This window comes from Eublepharis macularius, chromosome 7 (genome assembly GCF_028583425.1).
Source record: "Eublepharis macularius isolate TG4126 chromosome 7, MPM_Emac_v1.0, whole genome shotgun sequence".
Classification (NCBI taxonomy): Eukaryota; Metazoa; Chordata; class Lepidosauria; order Squamata; family Eublepharidae; genus Eublepharis; species Eublepharis macularius.
The window spans coordinates 142,430,887-142,448,848 of NC_072796.1; the positions used below are offsets into that span (position 1 = coordinate 142,430,887).

A 17,962-nucleotide genomic window follows, 5' to 3' on the forward strand; every position below is an offset into this window, starting at 1 on the left:
CCAGCCACCTTTAACTTGGGCCAAGAATTCTGGGGAAGCGTGATCTCACATACCGCTGTCACTGCAATTGTGTCATCATGGCCTGTGTCCAGCCAATTAGAGGTAGACTAGAGAAACCCTTGCTGGAAGGGGGAGCATCCCTTACCCGGTTCATATGTTTGATGCAACCCAAGCCAGCTCTTCCCAGCATTCCTCCGTGCCTCCAGCAACTGCTAGAGTGTTTAAATCTCAGTTGCCATCAGATCACAAGAGTCATAAGGCAACTGAGACCTTCAGGACTTCCATCATGAAGTGAAAAGTAGGTCACGTGCTTCTGTCAATCACAGGGGTGGATGTGACACACCCACCCCTTCAGATACAAAACAGTTGCCAACTGTAGGGTGTTGCAGGGCTCCCATGCTTTTAAGAGCTGCAGAGCAGGGAGTCAACAAGGAAACTTTTTCCTGGCATGTAGAAGAAAAAACAGGGAACGCTCAAATTGCAATCTGTGTCTCGTGCAGCTCCGACAGCACCAGAAAGGCCGTCCAGAAGAATGCAGTGTGATCCACTCCCTATATTCATAGCATACCTTGCGTTAGTCTGCTGTTTGCCCTGCTAGTTCTGCCATCCAAGTCTGATTGCAATGTTCATTGGTAGTCTTAGGTTGCTTGTGTTGTTTTATACCTTGTAATCAGCAAGAAAGCTGAATTACGAACAAAGTAAAATGAAATAAATAAATACTATTCCTGAGATTGTTAGCTAGGAAAGCAGGTGTACCAACTAAGAATATTTACAGTTTGGGAGGTGTCATGGAAGGAAGAACATACTTCCTGCATGAAGTCGTCCTAGGAATGGTTTGAGGATCTTGGTTCCACACCCCAGTCCTTTTGGCAGAGGGATCTCTTTCCCACATTGAGCCGCAGCCAGAATCGAAACAAGGGTTCCAAACAGCACTTAACAGAGTTCTACGTTGCTTCTGGAAACAGAGCAACAGCCTTCCCCCAAAGCAAGAGCGAACTCTAACCCTACCAATGAAAAGGCTAATTATTACTTAAGCCACACTGGCTTTCAAACTGCACGTCATTAACCGGAAGGAACTGATTCATGAACAAAATCTTCCACAGTGATGGTGCATTATTATATAAAATGGAGAATGATGTCAGCTATTTTGAGTCCCCATTGGGGGAAAAAGTGGGGTGTAAATGAATAAAAGAATAAAAATTAGACAGGAGTCTTTGAATCCTATTCCACGTTTCCTTAATACACACATTTAATCAGTATAGTCTATAAACCGGGCCCAATCAGAACTTGAACCAAGCTTACACACGAGCCATGTTCTCAGTCATTTCAGCTGGTGTCTCAGTTGCTCTCTCTTGGGATAACAGTTAACGAAAAACGCTGATAAGATGGTTGAAATTCATCCAGAGCATATCCCCTCTCAAAAAAAAAAATTAAATACAGATAAGTGGAAGTTACTAGCCAAGAGTAGTGTGGGGTGGGTGGGTGGGATTTCCAGTGCAATCCTAAGCAGAGTTACCCCCTAAGTCCACCGAAGCCAATGGGTTTAGAGAAGTAGCCTGCACTGTACTTCTACTAAAATAAGTATCTTACTCAGACACGTCTCTCTCCAGAGGGTTGCACTACAGATCCCTTTGAAGTGTTTCACCCAAATTAAACTGATCCGGAAATTGACCTGGCTTCGTTCAGTAATGCAGCCCCTGCTGCACACGTCCAAGATCCCAGGCGCCATCTGCAGCCTCTCCTGTAAAACAATCTCAGGCTCCAGGTGCTGGGAGGTGTGTGGACCCACGGCCCGAGTTGGGATACAGCAGCGTCACTTGTTTTGTGCATAGAACCACCACTAAGCGCCACTTCCTTGCCCCAGCTGCTGAGCAACTGAAATCTCTGCTGACCCAGAAACAAGAGTAGGTCTCTGGCAAGTCACTTGTCCTTGGCGTCACATCGTCAGATGCCCGGTGGGAATCTGATGGTTTACAAAGGCCATGAGGGGCACCTCAAAGAACGACGCTTAGTTAGAAGTCCACACTAGAATAAATGTAGTTATTCTTTAAGGTGTCACAGGGCTTGTTTTGTTTCCCCTTGTTTCCTGTCTGTTTCATCTCCAATAATCTTCAAGTTAGGGTTAACCCTAACCCCCTTCTGATATACAGAACCAGGGATCCTCACATAGAACTTAATGCAACACACACAAACCAGACCCCTCAATGCTTGCCCAGCACAAGATAAAGAGACACCAGACATCGCCCTCTTTCTCAGATGAAAAACCTTTTATTTAGGTTCAGTTTTCCATGCAACCTTGCCTCCCCCTTCCTTGGTCTCTCTCTCTCTAGATTCTGGAACATCAGACCGCCAAGGAGAGACGTGTGCTTGGGTATGCCCAGTTTTAAAACATACAACTCCCTGCTCCCATTATTTTATGCGTATATTTCGGAACTCAGATTCGTATCCAAAATTCTGATATACTGATATCCCTAGGTTGATCAGTACAAAAAACATTCCAGAATAACTGGGGTTGCCATTTTAAAGGTCACAGTTGCTTTTTTTCACGTTTGCAAGTTTTCCAGGCAAATGGCATTGCACGTAAGGGGGAGCTCAACTGTCTGTCCAAGCAGAGCAATTCTCTCATAGCTCACAAGCTGACCTCCTGGTTGCAGTTTCAGGGTGAGAGGTTTTCGAGTGTGTGCTTTTGGCTTATTTCTGCCATTTGCTAGCAGGTTGGTTCTGGGACTCTCCGGTTTGGTATTGGTTATGTTGGGCTTTGCTGCATCTTTTTGCATTGGGAGGCTTTGGTCAGTGGTTGCTTTTGTGTATTTGGCTAAGGCAGGGGTTCCCAACCTTTCCGAGTCTGTGGGCACCTCTGGAATTCTGACACAGGGCTGTGGGTGCAACCATAAAATAGTTGCTGCAGGAGGCATGACCAGCCACAGGTTATACACAGTTCTAATAGTAACTCTGCAATATTTCAAGCAGAAGACATATTTAACAGAATGCTTTTTAAAATTAACATACTGTTTAAAAATATTTTTGTCAATACACACAGCTTACCTTCAGTCACACAGTTAAGATCCTTGTGTTGCGGTGACAGCTGATGCCAAGCAACATTTTTAAAGATCTGCTCAGCCAAACTGATCTCCAACGGCCAGTCAGAATCCCTGCTGGACAAAAGCCCCACCCACTTTCTAAACATATTCGGTGGGAGCCAGGAAAAATTTCAGCGGGCACAAGGGCGCCTACGGGCACCATGCTGGGGACCCCCGGGCAAAGGCTTCTGTGTCCTGGGGAAAGAACTGGATTTTTTCCCCATACAAACCAATGGAGAGTACATTCTTCAGGTGAAACCCTTGACCCGATCTACTTGAAACTTGGGGGGTTCTTCAGAAGACAAACACTCTGCTGCAATTTTGGTGTAATGTTCATGAAAAACAGCCCCTTCCACGCTCCAGAAAGATTCCACCATAGGGAATAATGGATGCAGTTAATTTCAGACCCCCTCCCAACCGAAAGAACCAGGATCAAAACCCAACACTAGTATGGGAATCAAATCCTGCCCTCGAGTCATAGCTGATGTACGGCAACTCCCTGGTGGGGTTTTCATGGCAAGAGACTATCAGAGGTGGTTTGCCATTGCCTGCCTCTGCAACCCTGGTCTTCGTTGGGGGTCTCCCATCCAATTACTAGCCAAGGTTGGTCCTGCTTAGCTTCTGAGACCTAACGGGAAGACTGGCCTTCCTCACTCTGCTGCAATTTTGGTGTCACATGCATGAAAAACAGCTGCTCCCACACTCCAGAACCATTTCACACCACTGGGAATAATTGCTGTTATGTGGTGTCAAGTCTCCTCCAATCCATGGCGACCCTATGAATGAAAGGCCTCCAAAATGTCCTATTAGTAATATGGAATAATGGATGCGGTTAATTTCAGAACCTCTGCCCCCTCAGCCAACCAATAAACAGTAACAGGACCAAAAACCAAAACTGGTATGGGAGAAACCCAAATATCAGGAATACGATCTTTATGGCCTTCCCTCTACCTGAATTCCAAAAATACAGGGTTTTTTTTTACTGAACATTCCTACTGCCAACTCCCTCCCAATCCATTCATTGGTGGATAAAAAGGGCCAAACACTGAACTGGGCATCCGAGCACCCAGCTAGCTGCTACCTCAGATTTCGACAGCAGAAGGAGCGAAGTAAACCTCCACTTTACATGTGATAAATAAGACAATATAAAGCAGATGTTTTAAAAAATCCCAGGCGCTACTGCATGCACCAGGATGGGCTTTAAAGTAAAATATTTCAACCTGGCATTCACATTTTATTCAGAGATGCAGTTTGCCATGTACCATCATATGGCATATTCTACTTGTGCCTCCCCCTCCCCCTGCCGCCGCCTGCCCACCTCCCTCTCCAGGGCTCCTTCCTCTGTCTGGATGAACGAACATCCACTGTTCTCTACAATGAACACGTCAAGCAACAGGAATAGTTCTCTGCTGCGGCTGCTATCCAGAGCTACGGAGGCTGCAAGGAGGGCTACGGGGACTGCGCCCAGGCTCCCTTTACCACCACCATTCCTCCTCTGTAAAGCCCACAGGCAGGGCTATTCCAGGTGCATGATTTTTTGCTTCAGAAACACCAGAAGAGGTAACCGTGACAGCCCCTCTGGAGTAAAGCAAAGAACAGGCAATGTTGGAAGAGACAGAGGAGGAAGAGAGGGGCATCCATGCCATGACTAGCCGGGCTACAAACTGAAATAGTCCAGGCTGTTGTGACGGCACAGGTTTGTGGTCCAGATCGTGTCTGCTCTGTTGGCGCTCAGCAGCATCTGCTGGAGCTCATTGTTGACCCGAGAAAACTTCTCCTCGTCCACAGAGCCATTGAGGAGGTTGGAGGAGGTGGGGGGCCACGGCAGGTCTTCTCCGTAGCAGTCCACCGGGTAGGGGTAGATGACAAGCTTCAGGTCCAAGAGCCCAACTGTCCTGTGGAGCAGGTTCTTAAGTCCTTTGGCTGAAATGGGGTTGCCGAAGACTCCTAGGTAGCGAAGCCGTGAACAGCGGCAGAGGGCAGGCAGGAGCGAACTCAAGTGGGTGTCCATCAGGCGACATTCCATGATGTCTAGGTGCAGCAGAGTAGCGGAGGCCTCCGCCAGGAGGCCCTGGAAAGGCTGGAGGAGGCAGTCAGAGAGGTTGTTGCCGCTGAGATCCAGCTTCTTCAAGGCAGGCGTGTGCAGGCTCTGGGAAAGGTAGGCAAGGTCGTTTGGCAGAAGGTAGCAGAAGGCCAGCTCCAGGCTCTCCAAGGGGCTCTGCAAGTCTCTGCGGATAAAAGGGACACACTGACAGGCCTCGGGCGCATCCTCTGCTCACTCCACCACCACCAGACTCGCCTCTCCCAGCTCTTCCTGTACGCTGGCTCCCGCCTTCACGCTCCTGGTTCCTCCCCAAGATGCAAGGCCTTTTGCAGCCACCGCATGGCAGGAAGGAACGAAGAGGATTTAGGCCATTTGAATGGGCCCACCTCACCAGGGATTCCACAGCCCATGCTCACTGGATAACCTGCGAGCAATCAGTACGGGCCGTGGAGACCACTGCTTGTCTGGCACTTTTGGGTCCCCCCTCCCCTGTCCATTGCTTCCTAGTTCACGATAACTGCACAAATCAATACACCTTGGGGGGAAACAATGCCTATCCAGCAGGAATGCTGAAGTGAAGAGACAGCTACAGTGTGCGCGTGGATATCGCAGGATTTGAGTCCGGTGGCACCTTGGAGGCCCACCAGATTTTCAGCTTTCGAGAGTCAGAGCTCTTTTCTGCAGACACCATGTCTGCTCTGACTCTCGAAAGCTGAAAATCTGGTGGGTCTCTAAGGTGCCACTGGACTCAAATCCTGCAGACTAACCCAACACACACACGCACACTCTCCCCCCACCCTCCCCCGCCCAAATGTGTGCTTATGCAAATATTGTTAGAGAAGGAACCAGCTTCCCTACATGTGAGCAATTCCTCTTCCTAGTTTCTGGGGCTTTCAGCCAAGAGAACACAGGGCATTTGCAGCCATCACGCTGCCTTGAGCTGGACTAGCCAGCATCCCTTCCTTCTCCACACCTCCCTCCTTTCTATTGTAATATTTGTTTTACAAAGTCTAAGGGAAAAATCCCGCTCCCGATACAAATTAGTGGCTGGAGTGTTGGACTAGGACCTGGGAGACCCAGGTTTGAATCCCCCACTCTGCCATGGAAGCTCAGTGGATGAACTTGGGCCAGTCACACACTCTCAGCCCAGTCTCCCTCACAGGGCTGTTGTGAGGATAAAATGACGGAGAAGAAAATGATTCAAGCTGCTTTGGGTCCCCGCTGGGGAGAAAGATCCAGAGGAGTTAGCCATGTTAGTCTGTAGTTGCAAAATGGCAACGAGTCCAGTAGCACCTTTAAGACTAACCAACTTTATTGTAGCATAAGCTTTCGAGAGGCTCTCAAAAGTTTATGCTACAATAAAGTTGGTTAGTCTTAAAGGTGTTACTGGACTCTTTACCATTTTGCCGGGGAGAAAGGCAGGGAATAAATGAAGTAAATAAATTCATCTTAAAAATAACGATTCCTTATTAAATGATGATATCTGTGCGCTTGAAACCCAGCACAGTCCAGGCATTAAAGTTTCTGGTGCCAGAATTTGAACAGATCCCTCTTCTTGTGCTCTCTTTAGCCAGCTGGTGGCCGTCTCCCACCAGGGAATGACAATGACAAATGACCATTCCAAGCCATCTCCAAGCCTCTGATCCAGGAGTCCCCTTGCCAGAGCTAATAACAACAATAATATTTGATTTATATACCGCCCTTCAAAACAATTGCTCAGAATGGTTTACAAAGTGTGTTGTTATTATTCCTGCGACAATCACCCTGTTAGAGAGCTCCGAGAAGCTGTGACTGACCAAGGTCACCCAGCGCGCTTCAAGCAGAGGAATGGGGAATGAAATCCAGTTCTCCAGATTAGACTCCTGCCGCTCTTAACCACTACACCAAACTGGCTGGGCAGCCCCCCATTCCTTTTAAACTGACCAGAAGCACAGAGGCGCATGCTGAGCTATCAGCCATCTACAAACACATCGGCTTTCTCACTCACTGACGCAGGCACGGGCATTTATACACAACACATGGGCCAAACCCGCCATTGTTTTTCCACCAGCTGAGGGGGAGGAGGGTATTTCCCCCCCTCCCATCATTCCCGAAGGTCCCCTATCACCCAGAAGCTGCATTTCAGGGAGCTCAGCTGGGCCGCCGGGGTGGGCAGTGGGCATGAAAGCTCCCTTCTTCTGATGGAAGAGCCTTGCATTGGGGGAAAGGACTACCAGACACACACACACACCCGACCCTTTCTTGAACTACTTACCCCAGTAGCTGAGTGAGCTTGCCTGACAGTCGGGAGGAGCCCAGGTTCAGCTCCTTGAGGCAAGCCAGGCGGCTGAGCTGGGTGGCAAAGTACTGCAGGCTCCCTTCCATGCCCACCGTCAGGCGCCGGACATCAATGTTGCTGTAGGGCAGCTTCAGGCTTGCCAGGTTGGTGAACTTGGCCAGGTGGGGGAGGACCACTCGCAGGCCAGAGAGTCCCAAGTTGTTGAATCGCAGATCCACCTGCCGGACCCCAGTAGGGTCTAGGAACTCCAGGAGCCCCACGGTGCTGGCAATGGAAAGCTCCTCGGCACGGAAGTCCCGGCACCTCAGTCGCAGCGCGTTGCTGCTGTTGATCTGCAAAGCATCCTTCAGGACCCCATAAGAGGTGCTGTTCACAAAAAGGTCCACCCAGACATCCACCGAGACAGGCTGAGGGGGCGGCAAAGCCACGGAGCTGTGGTAGGGGCCTTTCCTCCGCTTAGAGGCCCGCTTCATGCACTTGCTCTGCTGCTTGGAGATGTCAAGGCAGGCTTTGGCCAGCGTGACGGTCCGAGACCACAGGCTCATGCTTTCAGGGCCCTGCCCTTCATCTTGAAGGCCGGTCATATCCAGAATCTGCAGCCGCTGGCCCTTGCTGTCGAAAGAACCAGACAAATACAGCCCTTAGGGCAGCACTACTGAGAAAACAGGCTCCACTCCCTTTCTCCCTGGAATGGTCTCCTCCCTCATCTCAGCCTCAGTTACCACCATTGCTTTGTGCATATGCAAAAGTACATGGAAATCCAGTGGCCAAGAGTATGGCACCAATAGACACTGGGAGTGGCCAATAGGAGAATCAAAGGCTCTATGAGTATGTCTTGCCCAACACACTGCCTTTCAGAGAAAACAGCAAGAGAGATCTCAGCCTCTGGAATTTCTTGTGCTTTTTAAAATAGGCTTGTGACATACTTCCAGAACCAGCTGTGGAGAGCGAGCGATGGATGGCAACTGGTGGCAGCAGCACCACCTTGTACTCAGCTGGGGACAAAGGAGGCTACCATAAAGCAGCCCAGGATGATTGGTACACCAACGCAATGGGTCGGCCTGCCAGTTAGCCAGTGCAAACAGGCAGACATATCTGGCGTGGCACTGGCTATGGAAACAGCCAGGCCATCAACTGGCCTGAGAGGGGGACAGGATGCCTTTGTGCTGGCATTAGGAGCGCGCTTGTCCATTCTGGCCCAAGGGCCGGCAGCTCTGGGCACCACGTCTACAGCTTCTATTCCAATGTGCTCAGGAAAGGAAAACACAATGGGAGCTTCTCAGAGTTAATGAAACAAAAAACCCATTTAGAGTTTATAGGCAAGTCAGGCCTATAATATGAGGCTCTTAGCTGACCAAAACCCAGTTCAACAACAACAATCGATTTATATACTGCCCTTCAGGATGACTTAACATCAACTCAGAGCGGTTTACAAAGTATGTTATTATTATCCCCACAACAATAGTCACCCTGTGAGGTGGGTGGGGCTGAGAGAGCTCCTAGAAGCTGTGACTGACCCAAGGTCACCCAGATGGCTTCAAGTGGAGGAGTGGGGAATCAAACCTGGCTCTCCAGCTTAGAGTCCCATGCTCTTAAGTACTATGCCAAACTGGGGTAAATAAAGTAAGCCTCAAGGGTCTGACACCAAAATGGCTGTCCAAGTAGCCTGACTAGTAGCTGGCTGGAGAAGACAATGGAAAACCTATCAATGTTGGATGGCACATTTCAGCGTCCATTTCCCACAGCTGACAACCCTAGTGCACGCAGATCTTTGCAACCCACTCTGTTTCTGTATCCCACTCCTAACTCTGCACACAACACCAAAAGTGCTGACTGCAAAACCTACATGGCCCTAGGGAAATACTTCATTGATCTGGACTTTTTTGGAGGGAACATTTGCATAAGCCCCCACCGCTTTCTGATTGATCAAGGACAAGCCCCTTCCTTCCCACGAAACCTCAGAAATAAAGTGGGGGAGGGGGGAGAGCATTATCAGCATTCAAATGCAAATCTTAGAATGCACGGCCTCCTCCAAAAAAGAGGCATGAAGACTAGAGAATCCTTGTAAGTTCTGAATTAGCTAGCAAGTATACTCGTATTTTTTCCAGTTTCTGAATTTTCCTTCCCCAGTTCTCTCATTTGTCCACCTGGATGTGGTCAAAAGAAACTTTTTAATAATTGGGTCTTCAACTTCTCAGCCTTCCCACCTCCTTGCCCATTTAAAGTCCACATAGGATATGCAAACACAAGACAGATATCAAGAGCAGTATCATGAGAAAGATTTTTCAAATCCTCAAACACGGTAAGCGCGTAACAATCAGATGGGTAGAGATAGTAGGACTGGGTATGTTTTTAACCTGTTAGCTGCCTTGCTGGCCCCGATGAGGGCGAAAAGGCAGGGTACACATTTTGTAAATACAGTTAAGTCTGGATGCTGAGAAGCCGGAAGTTAGAATGGACACAAACTAGGTGTGAGCAAATGTGATTCGCTTGGCCCTCTTGCGATTTTAAAGAGCTCCATGTAACACTCTCAAGGCCAACTAATGCATTTCCATTTCTGATAATCATGGAGAGAGCATGACCTGCCACATACCTCTTACTGCGGTGCCGATCCTCTAGCATCTTAATCAGGTATGTCACCACCCCCAAAATAACGGTCTGGATGCACAGCTTGTTGGGCCTCTCCCGGATCAGGGCGCGCTCGCAGTGCTGACATTTCCTCAAGAGCTTCTGAAAACTGAGGACTGGGAAGGGCCAGGTCTGCACCAAGTCTTGCAATGCCAAGGTTCTCTTGTCCATGAAGGCTGCTTTGAACAAGACTGGGTAGAGCTCCTTCGGGAGGAAACCCAAGGCACCATGCAGGCTAGCATGGTGGGATACGACCTTCTGTGCACAGAGAAACACCAGGGAGTTCATGGCAGCAACCAGGCAACAAGCCAAACCCACAGCTCCACCGTCCTACAGAAAGAACAATTGTACTTAGACACCTTCCGACCTATTCCAACAGCTCAGTGTTTCTTGAAAGATTACACTTCACAAGCACAGGCTGAAAAGCAGACAGGATGACGGAATACTCTATGGATTTTTGGTTTGATTCAGCATGAGTCTTAAATGGCAGGTGAGGAACAACGAATGAGAGACAGGCACAAGACCCAATGCTAAATCATAGAGAAGTTACCCCCAGCCCAAATCTTTCCTTCAACGTTTCTTCAGGGTCTGAGCTGGCCAATTTCTGTATTACCCCCTCCCCCTCCTTAAGTGATGTTCAAGGTCTTGGTTTTGACCTTTAAAGCCCTTAGTGGACTGGGACCAGCATACCTACTGGACCACCTCTCATTATATGTTCCCTGGAGGGCCCTTCGTTTGGCAAACCAACATCTGCTGGCGGTTCCCAGTCCCAAGGAGGTCCATCTCGCTTCAGCCAGGGCCAGGGCCTTCTCAGCCCTGGCACCGGCCTGGTGGAACGCTCTGTCTGTGGAAACACAGGCAAGATTTACTCTCTTTTTGCTGGGCCTGTAAGACAGAGATGGTTGAGGTGGGAGGACCCCTCCCCCTTGACTGGCCTCCTGCTTGGGGGTGGGGGAACATTGCCTCCAGTCTGCATGATGTCAGCTAGTTCGCCCCCCCCCCTCCCGTGAGTGAGGTTTTAGTGAGGGAAGGGCAATTTGAGTGACGTGAGATGTTATAAATTGACTTTGGTTTTATTGTGCTACCTGTTTTATATCATGATGTAATCCGCTCTGAGCCTGCTCCACAGGGAGAATAGAATATAAATATAATAAATAAATAAATGTTCAATAGACCTTATTATGCCTCCTATGGTTCAGCCCTCACCTAGTCACCTGTGAATGGGTATATTTATACAGAAATGTTTTCAGAAGAAATCTCTACCTTATCTGAGAGTGGTCTTGTTTTGCTGTCCTAGGCACTGGATTGTTAAATCTCATATAAAGCCTGCTATTGAAAGGATGAAGGACAGAGAAAGAAAGTGCAAAGGACAGAGCCCAAAGACCAAGAAACAAAGAAGAAGCTACAAACGGTGACTTTTTCCTACAAAGTGTCAAAAATCCCTCTTACACCTCACAGACTCCCATGTTTTGCCATTTCTCCACCTCCATCTGTACGTACAAAAAAGGAAAGTTCAACCAAATAAAGAAATCTTAGTGAATTAATCATGTGAGTTTTACTCAATTAGTTGATCAGATGTACATATAAGCAAAGCTGAAAAACATACTCCTATGATTTTTGAAGGATGGCACACGCAGGTGTCCCAACAGGCATCATCCTCTTTTCCACACCTTTCAGATTAATTTTAAGGCTGGCTCTGTTGAAAGGCAAAGCAGTGTTTGTTTTATAATGCTGGTTGTGGGTCTTCTAAGTACCACTGTGGGGTAATCACTAAATTTTTAGACTTGGAAAAGGGTTATTCTGGTTCAAAACCCACAGATTCCATGAAACCCACCAGGATCACGTTGGGCCCATGACTCTATTTCAGCCTTCAGGGCTGTCCTGAGGACAAAATCCAGGGCTCCATAACATCACCTCCAAAGACCAACCAAATTTCCAGGGTTTGAGCTTTTGAGAGTCAAACGTGACTCTTGAAAGTTCATACTGTGGAAACCTGATGGGTCTTTAAAGTGCTGCTGGATCGAATCTTGGCTCTTCTACTGCAGACCAACACAGCTAAGCTCCTGAAACATACATCACCCCAAGAGCTCTAGAAGTGTGTGTGTGGGGGGGGGGGGAATCACAACAAACAAGTAGGCTCTTGTTGTGTCATTATTCCCAACTGCTAAACGCTTGTCTCGTGCCATTGCTTTCTTTCTGCTTTTAGAGTATTTATGTCTATTTTGTAGTGATTTGGGATATGCCCTACACTGCTCTGGGAAGGGGGCATGGACACGGCGGAAAGCACAATCTCAAAAAACTATCAACTCTGTTGCTAGTTTCAGATTCCTGTAATCCTAATATGATGCTTATCAGACATCTCATTCTATTGACAACATCCACTTAACGGTGCATAATCCACCCTGGAGCATCAGAAAGGTGGATTACAACTGTAAAAACATAAAGAGAAGCCTGCTCTCGAAGCAGCCCTTCCCACATGCAGTTTTCCCAAAGCCCCTTGCCCCCATGGGGGGGGCGGGATGCCTGCTGCAGCCGATCAAAAGGCATGGCACCAACTAGGGTTGCCAACTCTGGGTAGGGAAATACCTGAAGAATTTGGGAGTGGAGTCTGGGGAGCATGGGGTTTAGGAGGGGAGGGACTGCCACCCTAGAGGCCACCCTCCAAAGCAGCCATTTTCTCCACAGGAACTCTGTCACAGGGTTGCCAGTTCCAGGAAGGGAAATTCCAGGAGAATTTGGGGCTGGAGCCTGGAGAGGGTGCAGTTTGGGGACAGGTCTCAGCAGGGTATAGTGTTATAGAGTCCCCCCTCCAAAGAAATTATTTTCTCTAGGAAAATCAAAAAGAGTCCAGTAACACCTTTAAGACTAACCAACTTTACTGTAGCATTAGATTTCGAGAATCACAGTTCTCTTCGTCAGATGCATCACATCTGACGAAGAGAACTGTGATTCTCGAAAGCTTATGCTACAATAAAGTTGGTTAGTCTTAAAGGTGCTACTGGACTCTTTTTGATTTTGCTACTACAGACTAACACGGCTAACTCCTCTGCATCCATTTTCTCTAGGGGAGCTTAGTTCTGTGGCCTGGAGATCAGCTACAATTCCGGGAGAACTCCAGCCCCCACCTGGAGATTGTTTGTAGGGGGGTGTCTGTTTTGGCCTGCAGTAGAACAGCAGGACTGGCACCTTAGACACCAACCTGGAGGTTGGCAACCCAGCCCCCCCCATTCAAGGGAACACCCCCCCCCCCCATTGCAGCTGCCGGCCGTGGAGGAGCCGCCCGCCTCTTTGTTATCTTCGCGCCCTCCCCCCCTGCTCCAGCAGCAAGGCATGCTGGGAATTTACAGGGGCGCCATTATCATTATTAACGGCCCCCTCCTCCCCTCAGTCTCGCCCCCCCCCACATACAAATCTCTTCCTACATCCCCCCTCAGAGGGGACGCTCAGCCGCCGCCCCTGAGGGAAAAGACCCCAGCGTAGGAACCCCCCTCCCCACACACACACGCGGCGAGAGAGCCGAGCCAGCCCGGGCCCTCCCCGCCTCCCCCGTACCCGCCCTGCTGCTTCACTCGCGCGCCCGCCTCTTCTCCCGCTTCCCGCAGCCCATCCCGAGGCCGCGCCAAACCTTCCAGGTGTACGCCTAGCCGGCCACCGTACTGCCCACCGCGCGCATGCGCACCCGCGGCCACCACTCCCACCGCCGCGTTATCATAGAGACGAGGCGGTTTTTTTCTCTCCGGGAGAGGCTGATTGGCGGTGCCCGTTTGGGCCCGCCCCGCCCCTCCTCCCATTGGCCAGGGAGCTGGGCGCGCGGGAGGGAAGAAGAATCCTGTCCGGCTGGAGGTGAGGAGAGGCGGCCGTGGGCGCTCCAGGGACCCCTCAGCGCACGGAGAGGCGCTCGGGCCCTGCTGAGGCGGGGAGCGGCGGGGCTCTCCGACACTCGTGCGTAGGGTTGCCAGCCTCCCGGTGGGGCCTGGAGCCGCTCCCGGAATCACAACCGGGGTTGCCAACTCTGGGCTGGGACATTCCTGGAGGTTTGAGGAGAGGGAGCTCAGCAGGGTGTGATGCCGTAGAGTTTACCCTCTGAAACTCCCGTTTCTGCCAGGGAAACTGGCCTCTGTTGTAGTTCCTGGAGCTGTCCAGGCCCCACCTGGAGGTTGGCAACCATAATTACACCTGCTCAGCCTACGAAGGTCATTCCCCCCCTAGATGAACCGGCAATTTCGGACGGTGGACTCTATGGCATTAATACCCTGCTGAGCTCCTCCTCCTCCCCAAACCCTGCAGTCCCCAGGCTCCACCTCCAGGAATTTCCCAAACTGGAGTTGGCAACTCTGTTTTGGATGTCATTGTTTCTTGCTTCACTTGATTTGCTTATATTACTGCTATGATGCATATACGTGATGAATAATCAACCCCCCGGAATTCTATGCTTAGAAAAGGCATCTTGTAAATCCTGTATGCTTGGGGCGGGGAGGGGGGGGCCCTCTCTGCACTGGTGAGAGTCAGATACTTGATGTGGGTACTCAGCCTGTCTTGTCCAAATACACAACTGCATCTTGCTCACATTCACCCCTTTTTTCATAATGATTCTCCTGTCTCAATGCTATGTGGCGGTGGAGAGTGCCGTCAAGTCATAGCTGACTTATGGTGACCCCTGGTGGGGCTTTCAAGGCAAGAGACTAACAAGCGGTTTGCTGTTCCCTGCCCCTGCAAGCCTGGTCTTCATTGGAGGTCTCCCATCCAATTATTAATCAAGACCGACCCTGCATAGCTTCTGAGATCTGATGAGATCAGGCTCACCTGGGCTATCCAGGTCAGGAATCCAGAGGAGTTAGCCATGTTAGTCTGTAGTAGCAAAATGGAAAAGAGTCCAGTAGCACTTTTAAGACTAACCAGCTTTACTGTAGCATAAGCTTTCGAGAACCACAGTGTTCTTCGTCATATGCATCTGACGAAGTGAGCTGTGGTTCTCAAAAGCTTATGCTACAGTAAAGCTGGTTAGTCTTAAAGGTGCTACTGGACTCTTTTCTATCCAGATCAGGGTGTCTCACTGCTATGCCTTACCCCAAAGTGGAGAGTTTCAGACTGTAAGATTTTGGGGGCAAGGATCTTTTTGTGTAGGCTAAAATGTTGTGTGCATCAGCAAATGTACAAGCCACTGTGCTGGTGTGTTATGAACAAATCCAAATGGGAACCATATCCCAATACTTTTAACAGGACCAGCTAAAAATCATAACACAGCTTTTGAGTCTTACAGATCTTTTCTTTGGAGTTGATCAAGGGAAATGCCAGGGGGAGATGCCACCTTTAAAAGGGATGGTAGAAGTCTGGGGTGCTGTGCCTGGGAGACTTACAGTGCCGTCCTATGCAGAGTAAAACCCTTCTAAGTCCATTGACTTTTTTAGTGAGGCAACAGCTGCACTCCCTTTGAATTTTTTTTTTAAAATCCAGCCATTGTTTATGTTTCTCTCTTTGCTGATAAAGCGATGGAAATAAATACATGCTACATTTGGAAGCTGCAGTTTTGGGGATACTGAATTCCCTTCCATGTTCCAAATTCTGGGCTTTCATGGCTTGTGATGGAGCCATATAAGTGCTAATGTGGCCTTGATAATTGTCTAGCAAATCTTTTTTGAGAAACAAATTAATGAGAAACTTTTGTCTTCAGGGTCAGTTTTTGGAAGCCTCTCTAAGGAAGCTATGGATAGATGCAGTGAGGTTAAATTGCTACTGAAAAAATGGGAGGCTTTGTTTTTTCAAGAGCATCAAAAGAGACCAACCAAGGTATGCGCAACACATTGGTATGAAGTAACAGCAGCCACAAAGCTTTCCAGAACCACATCTGACAAATCTGTATATATATATTTTTTCTAGGCTGATGCTGAAGAAGCTCCTGAAGAGATTAAAAGTAAGCATTTATTGACTCCACTTTTCTGGGTAAGGAGATACGGTCAGGGTGGAAGGGAAGGGATGAGGTACCAGAATTGGTCTCATCAAGAGGACAAGGTTGATTCAGCTTGCCATACAGATAAGTAGCTCCCCAGGGTCTCTTTTCACTCTTACAGTTTCCTGCAGTTTTAAGGAGGATGTAATAGACCTTGGCTGCAATCTGAAAAAAACGCTTTCCTGGGTGGAAGCCCTACTGCATAAATGGAACTTACTTCTGTGTTTAGGATCGCTCCCTGTAGGTGTTGACAATTAAAAGCCCATATTTCTGCAGGCAGCACAAATGGGCATTGCTCATTTAGATTGCATTGAATGCATGAAGCTGCTCGTGGTCCATCATGGCCAGTATTTCCCTCGCTGACTAGCAGCAGATCTCCAGGGTCGAAGGCTAGGAGAGGGTCTTTTCCAACTCCTGCTACCTGATCTTTTAAAATGGAAATGCTGAGGCCAAGTCTAAGATGCTCTGTATGCAAGCAGATTCTCTGTCACTTAGCCACAGCCTCTCTTTGTGGATGTGAGGTTGTGTGATTTTGCTAAATGTGGCTGGGAAGAAATGTGCTGACAACAAAAGGCATACATGATGCACTATGGCCATTGCCCATGCACTAGGATGGTATGATCAAGACTTAGCAGTCACTGAGAGAGACATGGAAGTATAAATGCACGTCTTCTAACCTTTAAATCCCAGTCCAACCTGCCTCTAATGGTTTGTACCCTGTAGTAGACATTGCCTGGAGGAGGGGAGAAAGTTCTTACCCTTTTTTTCCTGCAGGTGTGAAGTTTTGCAGCTTATAGTTTATGAAAGCTTCTGTGCTACCCATGTTCCATGCATAAAGTCTTGTCAGAAATGGCACTGCGAAGCATCTTGGATGGAGCTCTTGCCAAGTACTTTACTTGCAGACTAAATCAACCGGTAGATACCTGCCTTCCAGCTCATTACAGTGTTCACTGTGGCTTCATTTAATTGAAGATGCAACTTCAGTGTTCTCTTGATGAGTGAATTTGGTCCCAGGATATGGTTGGATCCTGGCCGAAGTGAAGCAGGTCTGGGTCTGTTCAGTGCCTGGGTGGGTGATATCTTTGGAATCCCAGGTAAGCTCCGTGACAGGAGAAAAACAAGAAAAAATATAATAAATAACTTACAGCCTCTAACTATTACAGCAAGACCTTCCTTTGAGCAGATTATTCTTGTGTAATTTCTTTTGTAAATGTTTAATATCTGTTTGAAAAAGTAGGCATTACCGCCACTTGAGAGAGGGTGCTGGATTTGGTGGACTCCGGAGCTTATTTTAGCTGGCAGTTCTCTACAGAGCCCAGAAGCCATTCTCACCTGCTTTTCTTTTCTTTTGGCTCAGAATTGTACAGAGAGTACAAAATGCTGAAGCAAGCCAAGGGCTCTGAATTGGAGGTGATTTGCCAGCACAGGACTCAGGACCCTCCTACTGCTGAAGAGGTAGCAAAAGGATATTTTGGTCGGGGCATGTGGCGTCCTCTGTTAATCCTGATCCTGCTGGGGAGAGGTTTTATTCGATTCGTTTTTTCATAGTAACCTACCTTTCCCTTTTCCTGCAAGGTCTTTTAATCTCACCTTTTCCAACCAACAGCCCTATCCCCCACCCTTGTTCCGTCTGTACACATCCTTTCCCCCCCATTTGTTATGGACTGTAAAAGTTCCAGTTTATTTCTGTATATTTATTACACTGCCTAGAACACCATTGGTATTAAATAAATATTAAACAGTGACAGTACTGATGACCTGGATTCTTTCCTTCTCCCAATGAAACTGCATTTGTTGCAGTGTTCACTTCCCAAAGTGAATTAGCAATTAGATGAATAATCTAGAGTGTGTGTGTGTGTGAGAGAGAGAGAGCGCGCGTGCGAGAGAGAGAGAGAGAGAGAGAGGTTCCATCAAGTCAAAGCTGACTTGACTTCCCTGAGAGGTTTTCAAGGTAAGAGAATCAGGGTTTACGAGCAAAGTCGGAA

The 17,962-nt window shown here is 48.5% G+C and overlaps 2 protein-coding genes across 5 annotated transcripts in view; one reads left to right on the plus strand and one right to left on the minus strand.

Annotated features, from left to right (window-relative positions):
* Window positions 1-2,258: 2,258 nt before the first annotated feature.
* LRRC14 (leucine rich repeat containing 14) lies at window positions 2,259-13,678 on the minus strand. 4 transcript variants are annotated; one of them, XM_054986001.1, is made up of 5 exons: window positions 13,656-13,678; window positions 11,637-11,726; window positions 9,996-10,360; window positions 7,379-8,014; window positions 2,259-5,308 (listed from the first exon to the last, which is right to left on the minus strand). In XM_054986001.1, exons 3-5 carry the CDS (start codon window positions 10,316-10,318, stop codon window positions 4,738-4,740), a joined length of 1,530 nt encoding a protein of 509 aa, XP_054841976.1. In that variant the 5' UTR covers window positions 10,319-10,360; window positions 11,637-11,726; window positions 13,656-13,678; the 3' UTR covers window positions 2,259-4,737. The 4 variants fall into 4 exon arrangements, with proteins under 4 accessions (XP_054841976.1, XP_054841975.1, XP_054841977.1 ...); XM_054986000.1 differs by having other exon boundaries at window positions 13,583-13,672; XM_054986002.1 differs by lacking the exon at window positions 11,637-11,726 and having other exon boundaries at window positions 13,583-13,672.
* A 149-nt stretch (window positions 13,679-13,827) lies between these two features.
* The window catches only part of RECQL4 (RecQ like helicase 4), a 35,343-nt gene continuing 31,208 nt past the window's right edge, over window positions 13,828-17,962 (plus strand). The window contains exons 1-4 of the mRNA XM_054984982.1: window positions 13,828-13,873; window positions 15,702-15,817; window positions 15,908-15,941; window positions 17,335-17,432. Of these exons, the coding sequence (XP_054840957.1) occupies window positions 15,734-15,817; window positions 15,908-15,941; window positions 17,335-17,432 (216 nt within the window). The 5' untranslated portion in view covers window positions 13,828-13,873; window positions 15,702-15,733. The remainder of the gene's footprint in view (window positions 13,874-15,701; window positions 15,818-15,907; window positions 15,942-17,334; window positions 17,433-17,962) is intronic.